At 41.0% G+C, this 18,530-nt stretch overlaps 1 protein-coding gene and 1 pseudogene across 1 annotated transcript; both read right to left on the bottom strand.

Annotated features, from left to right (window-relative positions):
- Window positions 1–1,433: 1,433 nt before the first annotated feature.
- On the bottom strand, window positions 1,434–10,673 carry LOC128780991 (olfactory receptor 5AN6). Its single transcript, XM_053924986.2, has 2 exons — window positions 10,463–10,673; window positions 1,434–2,420 (listed from the first exon to the last, which is right to left on the bottom strand). The coding sequence occupies exons 1-2, from the start codon at window positions 10,614–10,616 to the stop codon at window positions 1,465–1,467; spliced, it is 1,110 nt and encodes a 369-aa protein (XP_053780961.1). The 5' UTR covers window positions 10,617–10,673; the 3' UTR covers window positions 1,434–1,464.
- A 1,866-nt stretch (window positions 10,674–12,539) lies between these two features.
- Window positions 12,540–13,467, bottom strand: LOC128780828 (olfactory receptor 5A1-like; annotated as a pseudogene).
- Between the last annotated feature and the right edge of the window lie 5,063 nt (window positions 13,468–18,530).

Below are 18,530 nucleotides of genomic sequence, written 5' to 3'. Positions count from 1 at the left end.
GCTGCCATGAAGGCCCATGTTTGTGAATATAAACAGAAGAGTTATACATGCTAAATCCCTTATCATCACTACCACTAGCCATATCCACCTACTGCTCACCTTGTCTGTTTTAACTTCTGAGTTACTCTAGTCTTGCAATGGGTCTCCTTCTACTGGCTAATAAAAGACTATCAGGATTTCACAGTGTGGTGTCTCATAAAAAAAAATACACATGTATGAGATGTTGTTCCATTTTATTTGCCACTTAATATTAATTGATTAATTTGGTGATCCTCATATCCATGTAATATATTCCTGACAATCCATGTATAACTTTAATCAGTACAAGTCAAGCCATATTTCAAATGCATAAAGAGAAATGGCTATTTCAAGGAAATCTATGGTAAATCTTTTCATTTCTACTTCTGACCAAAGGGGCTGCTGTCCTCTCCTTCTCCTGAATTCTGCATTTGATTTGGTCCTGTTCCAAGAACACTTACTTGTCCAATAAATGTCTTGTTGATGAATGCTCTATCTGGACCATGACATGGCACTAGACACGGGGCAATTGCAATAATCCTGGCAGACCTGAAACACCCCAAGTGCCCATCGGTAGGTGAGAGGATAAAACAGACATGGTACATTTACACAGCGGAATACTAGACACGTGTAAAAAGGAACTATTACCCTTTGTGAGAGCGTGAATGGAAGTGCAGACTATTAAACAAAGTGCAATAAGCCACTCAGAGAAAGACCAATACCATATGATTTCACTTCTAATAGAATCTAATGAACAAAATAAACTAACATACAATGTAGGACCAGAGGCAGTGCTACATAGAACACAGAGATCTCAGATGGGAGGGGAGAGGATGGGACTGGAGGAGACTAGCCAAAGAAGAATTAGGCATATGACATGGCCACTGAGAACCATATGCTGAGGGCCAGTTGGGTGTGGGGGCTGGGTGGAAGGGGCAGCTCAGGGAGGCAATATGGACATCTGTAATGGTGTCAACAATTTTTTAAAAAGAATCCTGGCCTACTGGTCAGTTCTAGTAGAACCTGAGATCCTAGACTATGTAGGGCTATGAAAAAGTCAAAGAAAATAATGAAGAAGCCTGCTGGTTTCCTGACCGCCTTGGGCAGCGATCATATCTGTGGTTCTTGAAATAATATATTTTAGGTGGCAATGGATTATTGAGGGGTAAGGAGGGAATATTGAGGGGAAAGGACACAGCACCACTACTAGCTGGAACAATACTGGTGACTGCTTGGCCTGTTAATATATTGGGTCACAAATATCTGGACATGTTGAGCTTCCAGATGCTTCTCATGCATATTTCCTATCTCAGTGCTAGTTGTGGGTTTCTAGTAGAAAAGTAGAGAACTGTAATTCAGCCCACAATTAGAACAGTTGTGGGTAATTGTTTTAGTTGACACTTTTCCTACCCGGAACAACTGAGGTTAATTCCACAGTTACTAACATTAAGAGAAGATTCTCTTCTTCCATCTGTTTAGGGCATCTTTGATTTCCTTGTTCCTCAGGCTGTAGATCAATGGATTCAGCATGGGGATTACAAGAGTGTACAAGACTGATGCCAACTTGTTTTGGCTCCGGGAATCTTCAGAGTTAGGGTACATGTAAACAAATATACCTGAGCCAAAGAAGAGGGTCACTGCAGTCATGTGAGAAGCACAGGTGTTGAAGGCCTTGGACCTGCCTTCAGCTGAAGTGATCTTCAGAATGCTGCAAATGATATAACCATAGGATATCATAATAACCAGGGCAGATGCAAGCCCAAAGATCACTGTGAGCACAGAAATCAGGACCTGGAAAAAAAAGATGTCAGAGCAGGATAGGATTAGCAGTTGGGGAAGGTCACAAAAGAAATGGTTGATGATGTTTGGTCCACAGAAATGCAGCTGAAGTAAGGCACACAGTTGGATAGATGAGCCCAAGAATCCAGTGATGCAAGATCCTGCCACAATCTGCACACACAGTGTGGGGGACATAATGGCTGTGTAGACCAGGGGATTGCAAATGGCAACATATCGATCATAAGCCATGGCTGCCAGGAGACAGCATTCACTCAAAGCCAAGCCAGAGAAGAAGAAGTATTGCATGGTGCACCCCATAAAGGAGATGAATGTATGGGTCTTGAAGAAGTCTGAGAGCATCCTGGGGGCAACAGTAGAAATATAGCAGATGTCCAGCAAGGACAGGTTACTGAGGAAAAAGTACATAGGTGTGTGCAGATGGGAGTCCATCCTGATGAGCGTGATGAGGCCCACATTCCAGGACACTGTCATCAGGTAGATCCCTAGGAATATCGAAAAGAGGACAATGGTGAGCTTTGGAAATTCAGAGAATCCCAAGAGAATGAACTTTGTAATCACGGTACTGTTCCTTCTTCCAGTCATTGCATTGATGATTCTAGGATCTGTAAGGAGAGAAGAGAGCGAATCTCTTTAAGTCATTTGCTAACTCAGTTTCTCTTTAAATAAACCACCTTCTACCCACACTGAACACAGAATCAAGGAAAATATTGAGCCATTTTAGATGAACGAACCTTGGTCAACTTTGCATCTAAGTAACTACAATGGTTTTGTGCATCCATTTTCCCCCATATATAAGAGGATATTTACACTTCTCATTATTAATCCACTAGGCTCTTAAAATACAAAAGAAAGTATATTAATATCTAGAACACCCTTCTCAAAAGATGCTTTGGGAATTTTAGGATATGGTCAATGGAGCTGTAACTCCTGTGTTTAGCTTAGTGACTAAGGCCTTAGATGTCATATAGCTGCTCTTGAATTGTGGCTCTGCTATCTGTGAGCTCTTTGACTCTGAACAGCCTGTCTAAGATCTTTCTAACTGTCACTTTATCTTTAAAATCGGGATAATAATCATAGAACCTATTTCATAGGGTTTCTTTGAGGTTAAATTAGTTCCATGATGTGCAGGGCCTGCCATGCACATAGCATTATGGGAGGTGGTGTCAATAGGAGGTATCTTTCTAATGCAATTGTGAAGTACTCTGCTGGTGTGTGAAATACTTTTAAAGTTTCAATATTAAAGAGCTGGTCATGCAGATAACATGGTCAGACTACAGTGTGATTAAGTGATAGATCAATTACAAACAGGTAATTAAAAACATCATAATTGGAAATGAATGACAATATATACTTCTAAACTATTCACAGTTCAGATAATAAAGTATAACAGAAATGATAAAATATTTGTAACTTAAATATAGTGAGACATACTATTTAGCAAATTTTATGGATTTTTAAATTGGAATGTAGTTGACACATAAACATTGTATAAGTTTAAGGAATACAATGTATTGATTTGATACTTTTCTATATTGCAATATGATGTCATCATAGGTTTAGCTAACACTTTTATCACGTTATATGATTATCATTTCTTTATTTCTGAGAACACTTAACAAATCTTGTAGACTTAACTAAAAATTTATGTGGAGAGATAACAGTTGTCTTAAATGAATATAAAAGATGAAAGAAAACAAGTGATCCTACTGTAATTCTTAGACAGTTAGGAAAGAACAGATAGTTTCTAAATTATGTATGATTTCAAACTAATACAAGAAAATCAAAGTTGATTCTTGATATATCTAATGACACCTAGCCAAAAAAAAGAAAAATTAAACTAATGGAGAAGGAGATATAGCTCTAATCCTGGAGATGTTACTACCTGGAAGGTAGTAAGAGGATACTCTAAACAATTTTATGTCAATACATTTTAAAAGATGAATAAAATATACAAATTTCTAGGAAAATGTAAGTTGCCCCAACTGACTTAAGTAAGAATAAAAAATCTGGTTATGGAGAACCAAGATGGTGGCATAGGTAGACACACTGCCCCTCCTCGTACAACCAGAACTGACAGAAAATCGAACGGCAAGGAAGTCCGACACCAAGGAGATAAAAAATAAACATTCACCCAGACCAGTAGGAGGGGTGGAGACGGGCAGCCGGGGCGGAGAGGACTCGCGTTGCCGTGGCAGGACTGAGACTGGCAGACTGTGGGACGAAAGGGGCAGGCAGTCTGACCACTAGCAGACCCTGTGGCCCCACATTCCCACAAAGATAAACCAAGAGGGCCGGACTCAGAGTGGTGGAGAACGGGGCAGGCAGAGCAGCAAGTAACACCCCGAGGCCCCACACTCATGCACAGATAAACCAGACAAATGGCAGGGAGCGAAGCAGACCCTGCAACCCAGGGCTCCAGCATGGGGAAATAAAGCCTCAAACCTCTGATTGAAAACACCTGTGGGAGTTGGGGCGGCAGCAGGAGAGACTCCCAGCCTCACAGGAGAGGTCATTGGAGAGACCCACAGGGTCCTAGAGCGTGCACAAGACCACCCACTCAGGAACCAGCACCAGAGGGGCCCAATTTGATTGTGGAGGGAGTGATTGAAATCCAGTGGAGCCTGGAGCAGGCGCCATCGCTCCCTCTCAGTCCCTCCCCCACATATAGCGTAACAGCCCACCCACCAGTGTTGCCCAGCCACCAGTGCTACCCCAACCCAGGGAACACCTAAAGTGCCACCCCTTTAAATAACAGGCACTCCAAGACAAAAAAAAAAAAAAAAAAAAAAAAGGCCCAAATGACAGAACACTTCAAAGCTCCAGAAATAATTCAACTAAACAGCAAACAGATAGCCAACCTATCAGATGCACAGTTCAAAACACTGGTAATCAAGAAGCTCACACAATTGGTTGAATTTAGTCAAAAACTAGATGAAACAATGAAGGCTATGCTAAGAGAGACAAAGGAAAATATATAGGGAACCAATAGTGAGGCGAAGGAAACTGGGACTCAAATCAAAGGTGTGGACCAGAAGGAAGAAAGAAACATCCAACCAGAAAAGAATGAAGAAACAAGAATTCAGAAAAATGAGGAGAGGCTTAGGAACCTCCAGGACATCTTGAAACGTTCCAACATCTGAATTATAGGGGTGCCAGAAGGGGAAGAGGAAGAACAAAAAATTGAAAATTTATTTGAACCAATAATGTGGGAGAACTTCCCTCATCTGGCAAAGGAAATAGACTTCCAGGAAGTCCAGGAAGCTCAGGGAGTCCCAAAGAAGCTGGACCCAAGGAGGAACACACCAGGGCACATCATAATTACATTACCCAAGATAAAGCAGAAGAAGAGAATCTTAGAAGCAGCAAGAGAAAAGGAGAGAGTTACCTACAAAGGATTTCTCATAAGACTGTCAGCTGATTTCTCCAAAGAGACCTTACAGGCAAGACGGGGCTGGAAGGAAGTATTCCAAGTCATGAAAGGCAAGGACCTACATCCAAGATTGCTCTATCCAGCAAAGCTATCATTTAGAATGCAAGGGAAGATAAAGTACTTCTCAGACAAGGTCAAGGTAAAGGAGTTCATCATCACCAAGCCCTTATTACATGAAATGTTAAAGGGACTTATCTAAGAAAAAGAAGATAAAAAATATGAACAGTAAGAATGACAGCAAACTCACATTTATTAACAACCACACCTAAAACCAAAACAAAAGCCAACTAAGCAAACAACTAGAACAGGAATGGAACCACAGAAATGGAGCTCACATGGAGGGTTATCAACAGGGGAGTGGAAGGGGGAGAGAGGAGGGAAAGGTCCAGAGAATAAGTAGCATAAATGATAGGTGGAAAATAGACAGGGGGAGGGTAAGAATAGTGTAGGAAATGTAGAAGCCAAAGAACTTATAAGTATGACTCATGGACATGAACTATAGGGGGGGAATGTGGGAGGGAGGGGGTAGACTAGATGGAGTGGAGTGTGTGGGGGGGAATGGGACAACTGTAATAGCATAATCAATAAATATATTTTTTAAAAAAAGACAAAAAAAGAAAAAAATATTTTACAACTAATGCCAGTTAATTGAATGTTCAATGGTAAAATATTAAAAGCAATATCCTAAGGGTAAAAACAAGGAAAACACTTCTTTAGTTTTAAACTAGTTTTAATTGTGTCAAAAAATGTGAGAAAAAACCCCTCACCATCACATATTTTATTATTCTTTTCCTTAAAGATTCTAATTAGTACATCAAAATTCAAAAAAAGACAAGAGATGTAGGTGAAGATCAAGAAAAGGGAACCTTTGTACACTGTCGGTGGGAATGTAAAATGGTGCGGCCACTACGGAAAATAGTATGAAAGTTCTTCAAAAACTTAAAAGTACAACTACCACATGATCCAGCAATCCCTCCTCTGAATACATACCCAAAGAGAATGAAATCGGGACTTCAGAGAGATGCTTCTGCACTCCCGTGTTCACTGCAGCATTGCTCACAATGACCAGGATTTAGAAGCAACCTAAATGTCCATCAACAGATGAATGGAGACAGGAAATATGGTATACACATACAATGGTTTATTATTCAGTCATCGAAATAAAGGGAATTGTGCCATTTGAGACAACATTGATGGACCTGGAGAACACTATATAAGTGAAATAAGTCCGTCATAGAGGGACAAATAGCATATGACTCCACACATAGGAGGCATCTAAAGTAGCTGGACACATGGCAACAGAGGGTAGAATGGTGGGTGCCAGGGGTGGAGAGTAGAGAGCAATGAGGAGCTGCTGTTCAATGAGCATATAGTTCCAGTTATGCAAGATAGATGACCTCTAGAGACCTGCTGTACAACGTTGTGCCTATCGTTAACAATACTGTGTTGTGGACTTCAAAATGTATCAGGAGGGCACATCTCATATTAAGTGTTCTTGCTGCAGTAACAACTTTTTTATTTTAAAAATTAAAAAATGCTCAGATATAAGAATCCAGCTGTCTTATATTAAGCAGCCATTCATGAGATTTTCAAACAGCTAAAACAATGCTACTTTTGCATGAAATGATTGTTTTGCAAAACAGAGTCATTGAGTTGGTGTAGTTACCATACTGAAATGACTCTTTATGTTAATACATAATCAGTGAAGTAAATAAACAGCAGAGAACCTGTAAGTGATAACTGGCCAACATCTGTCGATATTGTTTGTTGATGAGAGTTATGCATACACATTAGCAAACATACACAGGGCTAAGTTACCACCACACAGCCATGCCCAGAATGGCTATGCCCAGAATGTCATTGAATAATTCATGAGTACTTGCATAGGAAATAGCAATTTCTAGAATGCTGTAGAGAGAGAGAAAATGAAAGATAGACAAAGCAGTGATGTGAGCCCCCTGCATTTTGCCTATTATCCTGCATCTGTTCAGGTTACACAAATTTATCCAAATGCACTCTTCAATGTCTTGCATCCCTATACTGTTGTAATATGGGGGCAGAGGATGGAATTCCCTGCATGTTTCTCTCTAGTCTTTCTGCAACTCACTGGTCTTAACCTGAAAATTATCCCTGTAAAACAGAGCTTCTTAACCATGGCTGGACATTAGAATCACCTGGAGCACTGAAAAAAAACAAACCATGGATAAGGCTACATCTCAAACCAATTAATGCATCAGCATCTCTGGGGCTGGGAGCCAAGCCTTAGAATATTTGGTAAAAGTCCACAAGTGTGGTCACACTTCAGTGTACATAAGAATCACCCTAAGGGCTCATTAATGCGCAGGTTGCTGGGCCCTACTTCTAAGAATTTCTGATATAATAGGTCTGGAGTGGAATCTGAGTTTGCATTTGTAACAAGTTCTCAGGGGATGCTGTTGCTGCTGGTCTCAACACTGCACTTGGAGACCATTGTTCTGTAGAATAAATGAGTTAAGTGAGGGTTCATTACTGGAGTATAAACAACTTTTTGAAAGTCAACAGACTGGTTGGATGTAGCTCACATATTCTAGAGGAGGAACACAGTCTTGTGCTATTGAAGGAACACCACAGTCTTTGACAGAACTTCAGATTAAGCTAATGCTTCTAAGGCATAATGTTATAATTTATTTCTATTAGCCCTTTCAAGTATGTAGAACCGTGATGGATTTTCTTCATGTTGCAAAGAAATCACACTCATAGGGCTAAATGAGGATTTGAAGAGGTGGTTTCATCTACTGAAATAGCATCATCCCATTTGAAGGTAGGAGCTGTGTGTGTGTTTAAAAAGTCTTCTATCATAGAATGAGAAGCAGAGTTTGAGTTTCTCTAGGCTAATAGCTTACGTTAAAGTGGGAAAAAACAGTCAGTGTGTCTTGGTCATCACTATTTGTCCTTATGCCATGTGCTGAACCAGACTCAGGGGCCACAGGATGCAGAAATCCTGAGACAATGAAGATGTTGGGAACTAAAGATGTTGCTTTCAGTAAAGTTGATTTACTGTAGGCCTAGCATGTAGAAAATGGTGCTGTGATTTGTAATGTTTGTAGTGACATATTGGAAACTATTGCCCAATGTAAACTTCTTACACTAGCAAAGGAAAGGATATCTTCTTATCTTTAATAGTTATTTTCTCTTTATCACTCCTTGTAATCTGAAAGGAAGGGAGGGAGAAAGGAGGGAAGAGAGGAGGAGAGAAGAAGGAAGAAGGAAACAGTCCACATTTAAAATTCAAAGAACAAAATAACCCACTTACAAGGCAGGGCATGCAGAACAACAATGAGGAACACTTAGTTCGTCAAGTCTTAAAGTTTGTCATCTTTGAGGATTCAGTAGAGAATGGGCTAGTTCATCTGCATGTTGTACCATTTAACTTCTAACTATACCCATTTTTTAAAAAAAATTTAAATTTACCTATTTATTTTTATTCAGTGACACCCTTAAAAAGAATTTAGTCAGATACAAGCAGCTAACACATGTGAATTAATTGTTGAATTTTACTGAAATCCTGACGCAATACGACATGAGGTATGACATGATGTTACCATTAAAAGGTTTGCATCTGACATGCATTATTTTTTTCTTTAATTGTTTAGTCTATTAAGTTGTCCCAATTTTTCCCCTTTGTCCTGCTCTGCCCAGCCCACTCTTGTGGCCCACAGTCAATCCCCGCTCTCTTGTCCATGTCCAGGAGTCATTCATACCTGTTCTTTTACAATTCTCTTCCCCTTCCTTCCACTGTTCCCCCTTCCCTCCTCCCTTCTCCAGGTGTCAGTCTGTTCCATGTTCCCATGTCTCTGGTTCTGTTCTTCTCATTAGCATGTTTTGTTCATTAGATGCCAGTTATAAGTGAGGTTATATGGTATTTGTGCATCTGACAGGCTTTAGACAACTATAAATTTCAGGGTTCAGTCTCATAAATATCTACCCTTTTGTTTATCTGTTTTAATAATAGTAATAAATATTTATTGAGCACTTACTGTCTACTCCGTTTTTCTAAAACATACATTAATCCATTTAATCCTCACAACAACCCAAAGATAATACGAGGTACATAAAGTTATGGGATTTTCCCAGGTCTCCGGTGCTAATGAGTGACCTACTTGGGAACCCACTCAGGTAGACTGGCTCCAGAGCTGGGCATTTAACAATCACTCCATCCTGCAAATTTACATTAAAAGTTGTTTTCCCTTATATCTTTATTTCCCTAGTCATTAGCATTTTAGTATTTAATTGAATTTATAGATTGTTAAAGATTGAAGATCACTTTTAAAGAATAAATAAGAAAAGAATAAAACTAGGTCAGGGCAAAGGTTACATTGGCTCAGAATCAATTGTAGCTAATGTATGTCACCCTTTTTGTCAACTATTACAATGACCAATAGCCCCCAGATCTGTAATGATGGCAGTCAAGGACAAGTTCTAAAATTTCAAAAAGCTAGTAAAATTGTATATTTATGCAAAATGACAATATCAAATTGCTTGGGAATAAAATTACATCAACTACCTCTGGCTACTCTATTTCAGACTAAGCAAAAGTTTCAACTATCTCTGATGAACATACATGGGAAATAAATGAACTGTTGAGAAGCAGAGCATTTTGGCTCCACCATTTACCAACTTTATGATTTTTGGCAAATCACCTCATTTCTGTGTGACCCATTTCTTCACCTGTAAGGGGAGAATGATCATACTTCATAGGATTTGTGTGAAGACCTATATAAGTATGGTATGTAAAGTAGGTAATAGAGTACTAATCACATGGTAAGCCATCAAAATGAGAATTTGAACAATAATGATTGTATCATAAATGTATTTCACTAACTCCTGGTCTCTTACAAAGGAAAAATGGATTATTTGGTGGTAAAAATTTGTGATTCCTTGGCCCAGTTGGTGAGCTGTCAGCAAACCTCGATGCCCTCCAGTCCTCATTCCACCTGCTTGCTAATGCCTGAAATTCCACCTTAGATGTTTTCCTGAAGTTCCAATACTTTGGTTCCTGTTAAAATGCAAATAACCCTATTGGGATAGGGGAGAGGGAACATGGTTATTGTGAGAAAATAAAACAGTCATTGAACCTGAATGCATGTCTCTGGGTTAAGGGCATAGGAAAACAGAGTTGTGAGAAGAAGGCAGAAAGACAAATTGAAGAAAGAAAGCTATTTCTATTTTACCCACCCAGGTTTTCTTCTAGATACTCTGACGGGTATGTGTTGTAGAAATTGGGAGGTGCTGCCCCACGGCTGCCTTTTGCTGTGTCTGAATCTTGACCAAACTCTGGTGTCCAGATGAGCATACAGTTTTTCCAGGAATTAGAGCATATGGACATCATATAAGCATTCAGGATGAAGACGTTTACGTCCCCTAGGCTCTGTGTCTTTGGCCATGCCTTCTACTAACCACTGCTACAAGAGAAGTACTTCCAAGTAAAGGTTCTCTTAAATGTCTCCTTAGGGTCCGTTGTGCAGAGAGATGAGGCAATTAACAGAAAGCACCGTTTTCAGTTAATTACTCTCCAGAGTGATGGATGGAAAAACCAAATGGAGAAATGGTCCCAGATGATTCCTGTTCTCCATACTCTCATGTGCTCTCCATGACCTACTGGAATCCAGTTTCATCTTCCCTTTGTAGACTTTTCAGAATCACGGCATCTGGGAGGGACTCTCACCACAGGGTGACCATATCATTCATTCTCTAAACTGGGCAACTTTGGTCATGAGAAGGAGACTTATTAACAACCATGTCAGGACAATAAAGAGAATTGCTCCAAGCAGACCAGGCTCCACGGTCACCCGACACTTGAGGTCTTTATCAAAACAGTCATTCACTGTGGTTTTGGTGCCTATGTGCTCAGGCTCTGGAGAGAACTACTTGGGTTGAATTCTGACTTAATATCCTTTGATCCATTTACTTAATCTCATTGTGCCTTGCTTACTTAGTAAAATGGAGGGGATAGATAGCACAACTACCTAAAAGGTGATAGTGAACTTAAAGGAAATAATACCTATCCAGAGCTTGGAAGCATTTATTATCACTAATATTGTCATTATTATAACTTTTCCATTTTTCTTCTCTATTTTTAGAAAGTTGGGGTAATATTGATATCTTCTCCAATTGGGATTGAATCTTTGAGGGGTTCCTAGCAGTCTCTTAATAATGTCTGTATGGTTCTTCTCGGCTTCGAAACATGTGTACTAAAGAAGTTATTGGTTTTCCACACACCCAATATGTGATGATGGAACGTGGACAGAATAATGGGAATAAACACAGCTCTTTAGAAAGCGAAAGAAGAGGAGACATATAATTCATGAAGATGAAAGCAAGGACGTCAGAACCATGAGGCAAGCTGAGCTCAGACTCCAGGGATACAGAAGACAGCATCGAACTCTAGCATATGAAGTAGGAAAGAACTGGGGATGGGGTCAGGACAATAAGTGACTCAAATATCCACATAAGGCCAAGAGTGAGACTGACCTAGAAAGCAGATATGCCATGAATGTTTCTAGGGCAAGCATCTCTGTCTTGACTGTTCCTTAAACCGGGTGGCCCCACCCAGTCACTAGGAGTTTCAGGCATGAAATTAACCTGATAACCCTCCATTCCCTAGGTCTTCTCACTGGGACTCTGCAGCATTGTTATCAGCTGGGTTTGCCTCCTATTTCTGGCCCCAGGGGACATTATGATTCCAGATGTGGGATCCTTGGCTGTTCTCACACATGGTTTCCAGGTGCCCCAAGGCTCTCCTGGCTCTGAGTAATCATTGCTAATCCCAGCTCAGTTAGGCTTCTCAAGTTTTAATCCAGAGTCAACCTTCCTGGTCAGTATCAACCCTTGAATTTGTATGAATCCATGGCAAGGAACATAAAAGTTGTATGGAATGCTGAATGGATTGACATGAACAGTGTAATATTGTAAAAATTTCTCAATTCAATGCTTGTGGTCCTGGGGCCATGCCCCAGTTTGTTCTAATGCATGGTCTCCTGAACCCACCATCTGGTGCCATAAAGCTAAGGAACATTATGAAAAAGCACGTCTATTTTCTGCTGCAGGTGACCCCAATTAAAACCCTGTTGATCCATGACAATAAAGGGAAGAAAACAAACTGCTGTTGAACCTAAGTTTACAGGACACATGTACATTGGGGGTCTTATTTGAAATAGCTCCTTTAATTTAGTATTCAGACTCTGTGAGTCACTTATTATTGTACCATGCCTACTTGTATATAGCAAAACATAAGACTTTTTTACTCAAGGAATTAAAAGACACATAAAAGACATCTGCTTTTTCCTCTCCTTGAGTTTTTTTTTAACGCATCTTTGATCTCCTTGTTTCGCAAACTATATATGATAGGGTTCAGAATGGGAATCACAGCTCCATAGAGCATGGACACCACGTTATCTTGGTCCCATGTGTATCCAGCACTAGAATGAAGGTATGAGAAGCGACCAGAGCCATAAAAGAGAATCACTGTGGCAAATGACAGGCACAGGTGTTGAAAGCCTTCATATGCCTTTGGTTGAATGGATCTTCATAATAGCAGTAATGATGTAGCCACAAGAAACCAGAACAGCAAGAGCTGATGTCCCACCAACTGCACACACAGCAACAAAGTTTACTACCTGGCTGAAGAAGGTACTACAACAAGACAAGACCAGCAGGGCTGGCAGGTCACAGAAAAAGTGGTTCATGATTCATGGCCCACAGAAATAGAGCTGGAATATGGAAGTGGTTTGGACCAGTCCCGTGAGACATCCACCAGCATACGCTGTAATGGCCATCGCCACACAGAGGGTGGGGGACATGATGTTGGTGTAGAGCAGAGGGTAGGAGATGGCAGCATACCGGTCATATGCCATGGCTGCCAGGAGACAGCACTCAGTGCCTCCCATCCCAATGAAGAAGAAAAACTGAGCAGCACAACTCACAAAGGAGATGGTCTTCTGGTCTTTGAAAAAGTCACAGAGCATCTTAGGAGCCACAGAGGAGGTGTATGAGATATCGACAAAGGACAAGTTACCAACGAATAAATCCATGGGGGAGTGGAGTTGCGGCTCCATCCTGATCAGGACAATAAGACCCAGGTTCCAAGCCAGTGTCATGAAATAGGTCCCCAGGCACAGCACAAAGAGGAAAATCTGTAGCTCTGGGCACTCCGAAAATCCCAAGAGGATGAAATTGGTCATCATGCTGATATTCCTTCCCATGGCCTTGTGTCCTCTCTCTGCTGCCTTCAGAGCCCCAAAGGTGGATTCCTGTGGCCAGGGAGATCCAGGTGAGGAAACCATTTCATTGTGTCATGGAATAATAAACTTCCCGAGTCAGAAGAGACTGGGAGGCAAAGGTCCTACCTCTATCTGACGCAGAATTCCCCTCTACCACGTTCATTGCATCTTTCACTGGGGTCATAATCACCCTTTTCTTGATGCATTTTTTTATGGAACAGTTACATTCCCCAAAATAGTCTGACATTTTTGCATTATCTGGGTCATGACCTTCACTGCCAATGTCACCACGTTAACAATGGAAGCTATTAATAGTACCTGGACTACATACTCCCTTTTTTTCAGTTGCTCCAAGTGTGGCAGTTGACTTACTGAACCACTTCGATTTATCCTAGATACTCTGTTTTTTTTTTAAGGAAAATAAATATGTCGAGAATTTAAATGCCCAGTGTGGCAATTTTGTTTTTCTTATCATCATAGTTTTTTCTGTATGGAATCAAGGTGTTCTTTCCTTTTAAAGCAGTAGAGCAAACCACTAGATGTGTGCACATGAACAAAAGCAAAGACAAAAACCACTTGATCATATCAATAGATGCGGAAAAAGCATTTGATAAGGTACAGCACCCATTTATGATAAAACCCTCAACAAAGTGGGAATAGAGGGAGCATACCTCAATATAATAAAGGCCATATATGAGAGACCTATAGCCAACATCATACTCAATGGACAAAAACTTAGAGCTTTCCCACTAAGATTAGGAACAAGACAAGGATGCCCTCTCTCACCACTCCTATTCAACATAGTACTGGAAGTCCTGGCCACAGCAATAAGACAAGAAAAAGAAATAAAAGGCATCCAAATTGGAAAGGAGGAAATGAAACTGTCACTGTTTGCAGATGACATGATAGTGTACATGGAAAATCCTATAGACTCCACCAAAAAACTACTCGACCTAATAAATGAATTTGGCAAAACAGCTGGATACAAAGTCAATACTCAGAAATCAAAGGCATTCCTGTATACCAAGAATGAAACATCAGAAGCAGAAATCAGGAAAAAAATCCCATTTGATATAGCAACAAGAAAATAAACCACCTAGGAATAAACCTAACAAAGGAGTTGAAAGATCTGTACTCAGAAAACTACACAACACTGAAGAAAGAAATTAAGGAAGACACAAACAAATGGAAGCATGTACCATGCTCATGGATGGGAAGCATTAACATCATCAAAATGGCCATACTACCCAAAGAGACTTTTAGATTCGATGCAATCCCTATTAAAGTACCTATGACATATTTCACAGATATAGAACAAACATTTCAGAAATTTATATGGAACCATAAATGACGCTGAATAGCTGCAGAAATTTTGAGAAAGAAGGACAAAGCAGGAGGGATCACAATACCTGACATCAAACTGTATTACAAGGCCACTGTAATCAAAACTGCCTGGTACTGGAGAACCAAGATGGCAGCGTAGGTAGACACACTGCGCCTCCTCGCACAACCAGAACTGACAGAAAATCAAATGGCAAGGGGGAGAGACACCAAGGAAATAGAAAATAAACATTCATCCAGACCAGTAGGAGGGGCGGAGACGGGCACCGGGGTGGAGAGGACTCGCGTGGTTGTGGCGGGACTGAGACTGGCGGAGTGTGGGACAAACATCGCAGGCAGTCCGAGCACTAGCAGACCCTGTGGCCCCACATTGGCGCACAGATAAACCCAGAGGGCCAGACTCAGAGTGGCAGAGAATGGGGCAGGCAGAGCAGCGGGTAGCACCCCGCAGCACAACATTTGCGCACAGATAAACCAGACCAACGGCTGGGAGCAAAGCAGACCATGCAACCCAGGGCTCCAGCACGGGGGGGGGGGGGGGGGGGGGGGAATAAAGCCTCAAACCTCTGATTGAAAATGCTCGTGGGGGTTGGGGCGGCAGCAGGAGAGGCTCCCAGCCTCACAGCAGAGGTCGTTGGAGAGACCCGCAGGGGCCTAGAGTGTGCACAGGCCCACCCACTCGGGAACCAGCACCAGAGGGGCCCAGTTTGATTGTGGGTGTCGGAGTGAAAGATTGAAAGCCGGAGGAGAGTGAGGCGGGCACCCTTGCTGCCTCTCGGCCCCTCCCCCACATACAGCGTCACAGCACAGCGACCAGAGTTACCCCGCCCCGTTGAACACCTAAGGCTCCGCCCCTTTAAGTAACAGATGCAACAAGACAAAAAAAGAAAAAAAAAATGGCCCAAATGACAGAACACTTCAAAGCTCCAGAAAAAATACAACTAAGTGAGGAAGAGATAGCCAACCTATGGATGCACAGTTCAAAACACTGGTTATCAAGACGCTCAAAGAATTGGTTGAATCTGTTTGAAAACCAGATGAAAAAATGAAGCCTATGCTAAGAGAAACAAAGGAAAATGTACAGGGAACCGATAGTGATGCAAAGGAAACTGGGACTCAAATCAAAGGTGTGGACCAGAAGGAAGAAAGAAACATCCAACCAGAAAAGAATGAAGAAACAAGAACTTGGAAAAATGAGGAGAGGCTTAGGAACATCCAGGACATCTCGAAACGTGCCAACATCCGAATTATAGGGGTGCCAGAAGGAGAAGAGGAATAACAAAAAATTGAAAACTTATTTGAACAAATAATGAAGGAGAACTTCCCTAATCTGGCAAAGGAAATAGACTTCCAGGAAGTCCAGGAAGCTCAGAGAGTCCCAAAGAAGCTGGACCCAAGGAGGAACACACCAAGGCACATCATAATTGTATTATCCAAGATTAAACACAAGGACATACATCCAAGATTACTGTATCCAGGAAAGCTATCACTTAGAATGCAAGGGAAGATAAAGTGCTTTTCAGATAAGGTCAAGTTAAAGAAGTTCATCATCACCAAGCCCTTATTATATGAAATGTTAAAGGGAGTTACCTAAGAAGAAGATGATAAAAAATAGGAACAGTAAAAATGACAGCAAACTCACAGTTATTAACAACCACACCTAAAGCAAAAACGAGAGCAAACTAGGCAAACAACTAGAACAGGAACAGAACCATAGAGGTGGAGATCACATGAGGGTTGTCAATAGGGGAGTGGGAGGGGGAGAGGGGGGGAAAGGTACAGAGAATAAGTAGCATACATGATAGGTGGAAAATAGACAGGGGGAGGGTAAAAATAGTGTAGGAAATGTAGAAGCCAAAGAACTTATAAGTATGACCCATGGACATGAACTATAGGGGGGGAATGTGGGAGGGAGGGGATGGGCAGGATGGAGTGGAGTGTGTGGGGGGGAATGGGACAACTGTAATAGCATAATCAATAAACATATTTAAAAAGAAAAAAAAAACTGCCTGGTACTGGCATAAAAACAGGCACAGAGACCAATGGAACAGAACAGAGAGCCCAGAAATAAACTCAAGTCTTTATGGTTAATTAATATTCGGCAAAGGAAGAAGGAGCATAAAATGGAGCAAAAATAGCCTCTTCAACAAATGGTGTTGGGAGATCTGGACAGCTATGTGCAAAAAAATGAAACTCGATCACCAACTTACACCATACACAAAAATAAATTTAAGATGGGTAAAGGACTTATATATATAAGTCATGACACCATAAAAATCCTAGAGGAAAACATTGGCAGGAAGATCTCAGACATTCCATGCAGCAACATCCTCACAGACATGTCCCCTAAAGCGAGGGACATAAAGGAAAGAATAAACAAATGGGACCTCATCAAAATAAAAAGCTTCTGCAGGGCTAAAGAAAACAGTATTAAAATGAAAAAAGACCCAACAATATGAGAAAACATATTTGCCAATGATACCTCAGACAAGGGCCTGATCTCCAAAATATATAAAGAACTCACACGACTCTACTCCAGGAAGACAAACAACCCAGTTGAAAATGGGCAAAGGACTTGAACAGACACTTCTCCAAGGAAGACATACAGAGGGCCCAGAGACATAGGAAAAGATGCTCAGCATCACTAGCCATCAGAGAGATGCAAATTAAAACCACAATGAGGTACCATCTCACACTGGTTAGAGTGGCCAACATAAACAAATCAACAAACAAATGTTGGAGAGGATGCAGAGAAAAGGCAACCCTAGTGCACTGTTGGTGGGAATGTAGACTGGTGAGGCCACTGTAGAAAACAGTATGGAATTTCTTCAGAAAACCAAAAATGGAACTGTCCTTCGACCCAGCAATTCCACTGCTGGGATTACACCCTAAGAACCCTGAAACACCGATACAAAAGAACCTATGCACCCCAATGTTCATAGCACAATTTACAATAGCCAAGTACTGGAAGCAACCTAAGTGCCCATCAGCAAATGAGTGGATCCAAAAAGTATGGTACATTTACACAATGGAATTCTATGCAGCAGAGAGAAAGAAGGAGCTTATACCCTTTGCAATGGCATGGATGGAACTGGACAGCATTATGCTAAGTAAAATAATCCAGGCTGTGGGATAAATACCATATGATCTCATCTTTAACTGGAACATAATCAACAAAAGAAAAAAGCAAACAAAATATAACCTGAGACATTGAAATTAAGAACATTGTAACAATAGACAGAGGAGAGTGGGGAGGGGATAGTGGGAAGAGGGGTCTATAGGAGCTACTATAAAGGACACGACAAAATCAAGGGGGACGGTAGAGGTGGAGGAGGGAGGTGGGACTGCCTGGGGTGGGGTGGAGGCATGGGGAGAAAATGCAGACAATTGTAACTGAATAAAAATAAATAAATTTTAAAAAATGTCATCACAGGAAAAAATTGTAACTGTGTGAGATGGTGGATGTTAACTAAACCTACTGTAGGGTTCATTTCACAATACATAAATATATCAAATCACTATGTTGTGTACCTTAAACTAATACAATGTTATGTGTCATCTATAGCTCAACAAAACTGGACAAATAAAAGAAATAGACCAGGGTAGCCGAGAATAATGGGAGGGGCAAATGGGGACAACTGTAACTGACCAACAATTTAAAAAACACAGATAGTGTGCTCAAT

The sequence above is a fragment of the Desmodus rotundus genome, chromosome 5, assembly GCF_022682495.2.
Source record: "Desmodus rotundus isolate HL8 chromosome 5, HLdesRot8A.1, whole genome shotgun sequence".
In the NCBI taxonomy this organism is placed as follows: Eukaryota; Metazoa; Chordata; class Mammalia; order Chiroptera; family Phyllostomidae; genus Desmodus; species Desmodus rotundus.
Note: the sequence above shows the minus strand (reverse complement) of the source record. Positions and strands in the feature narration are given on the sequence as shown.

Bases quoted from the DNA above. Each gene is read 5' to 3' on its own strand.
- LOC128780991 (XM_053924986.2), bottom strand. From the start codon at position 10,616: ATGATGTCCATATGCTCTAATTCCTGGAAAAACTGTATGCTCATCTGG. The intron at 2,421-10,462 runs GTGGGTAAAATA...CTCTCCTTACAG, and splicing joins GTATCTAGAAGAAAACCTGG to ATCCTAGAATCATCAATGCA.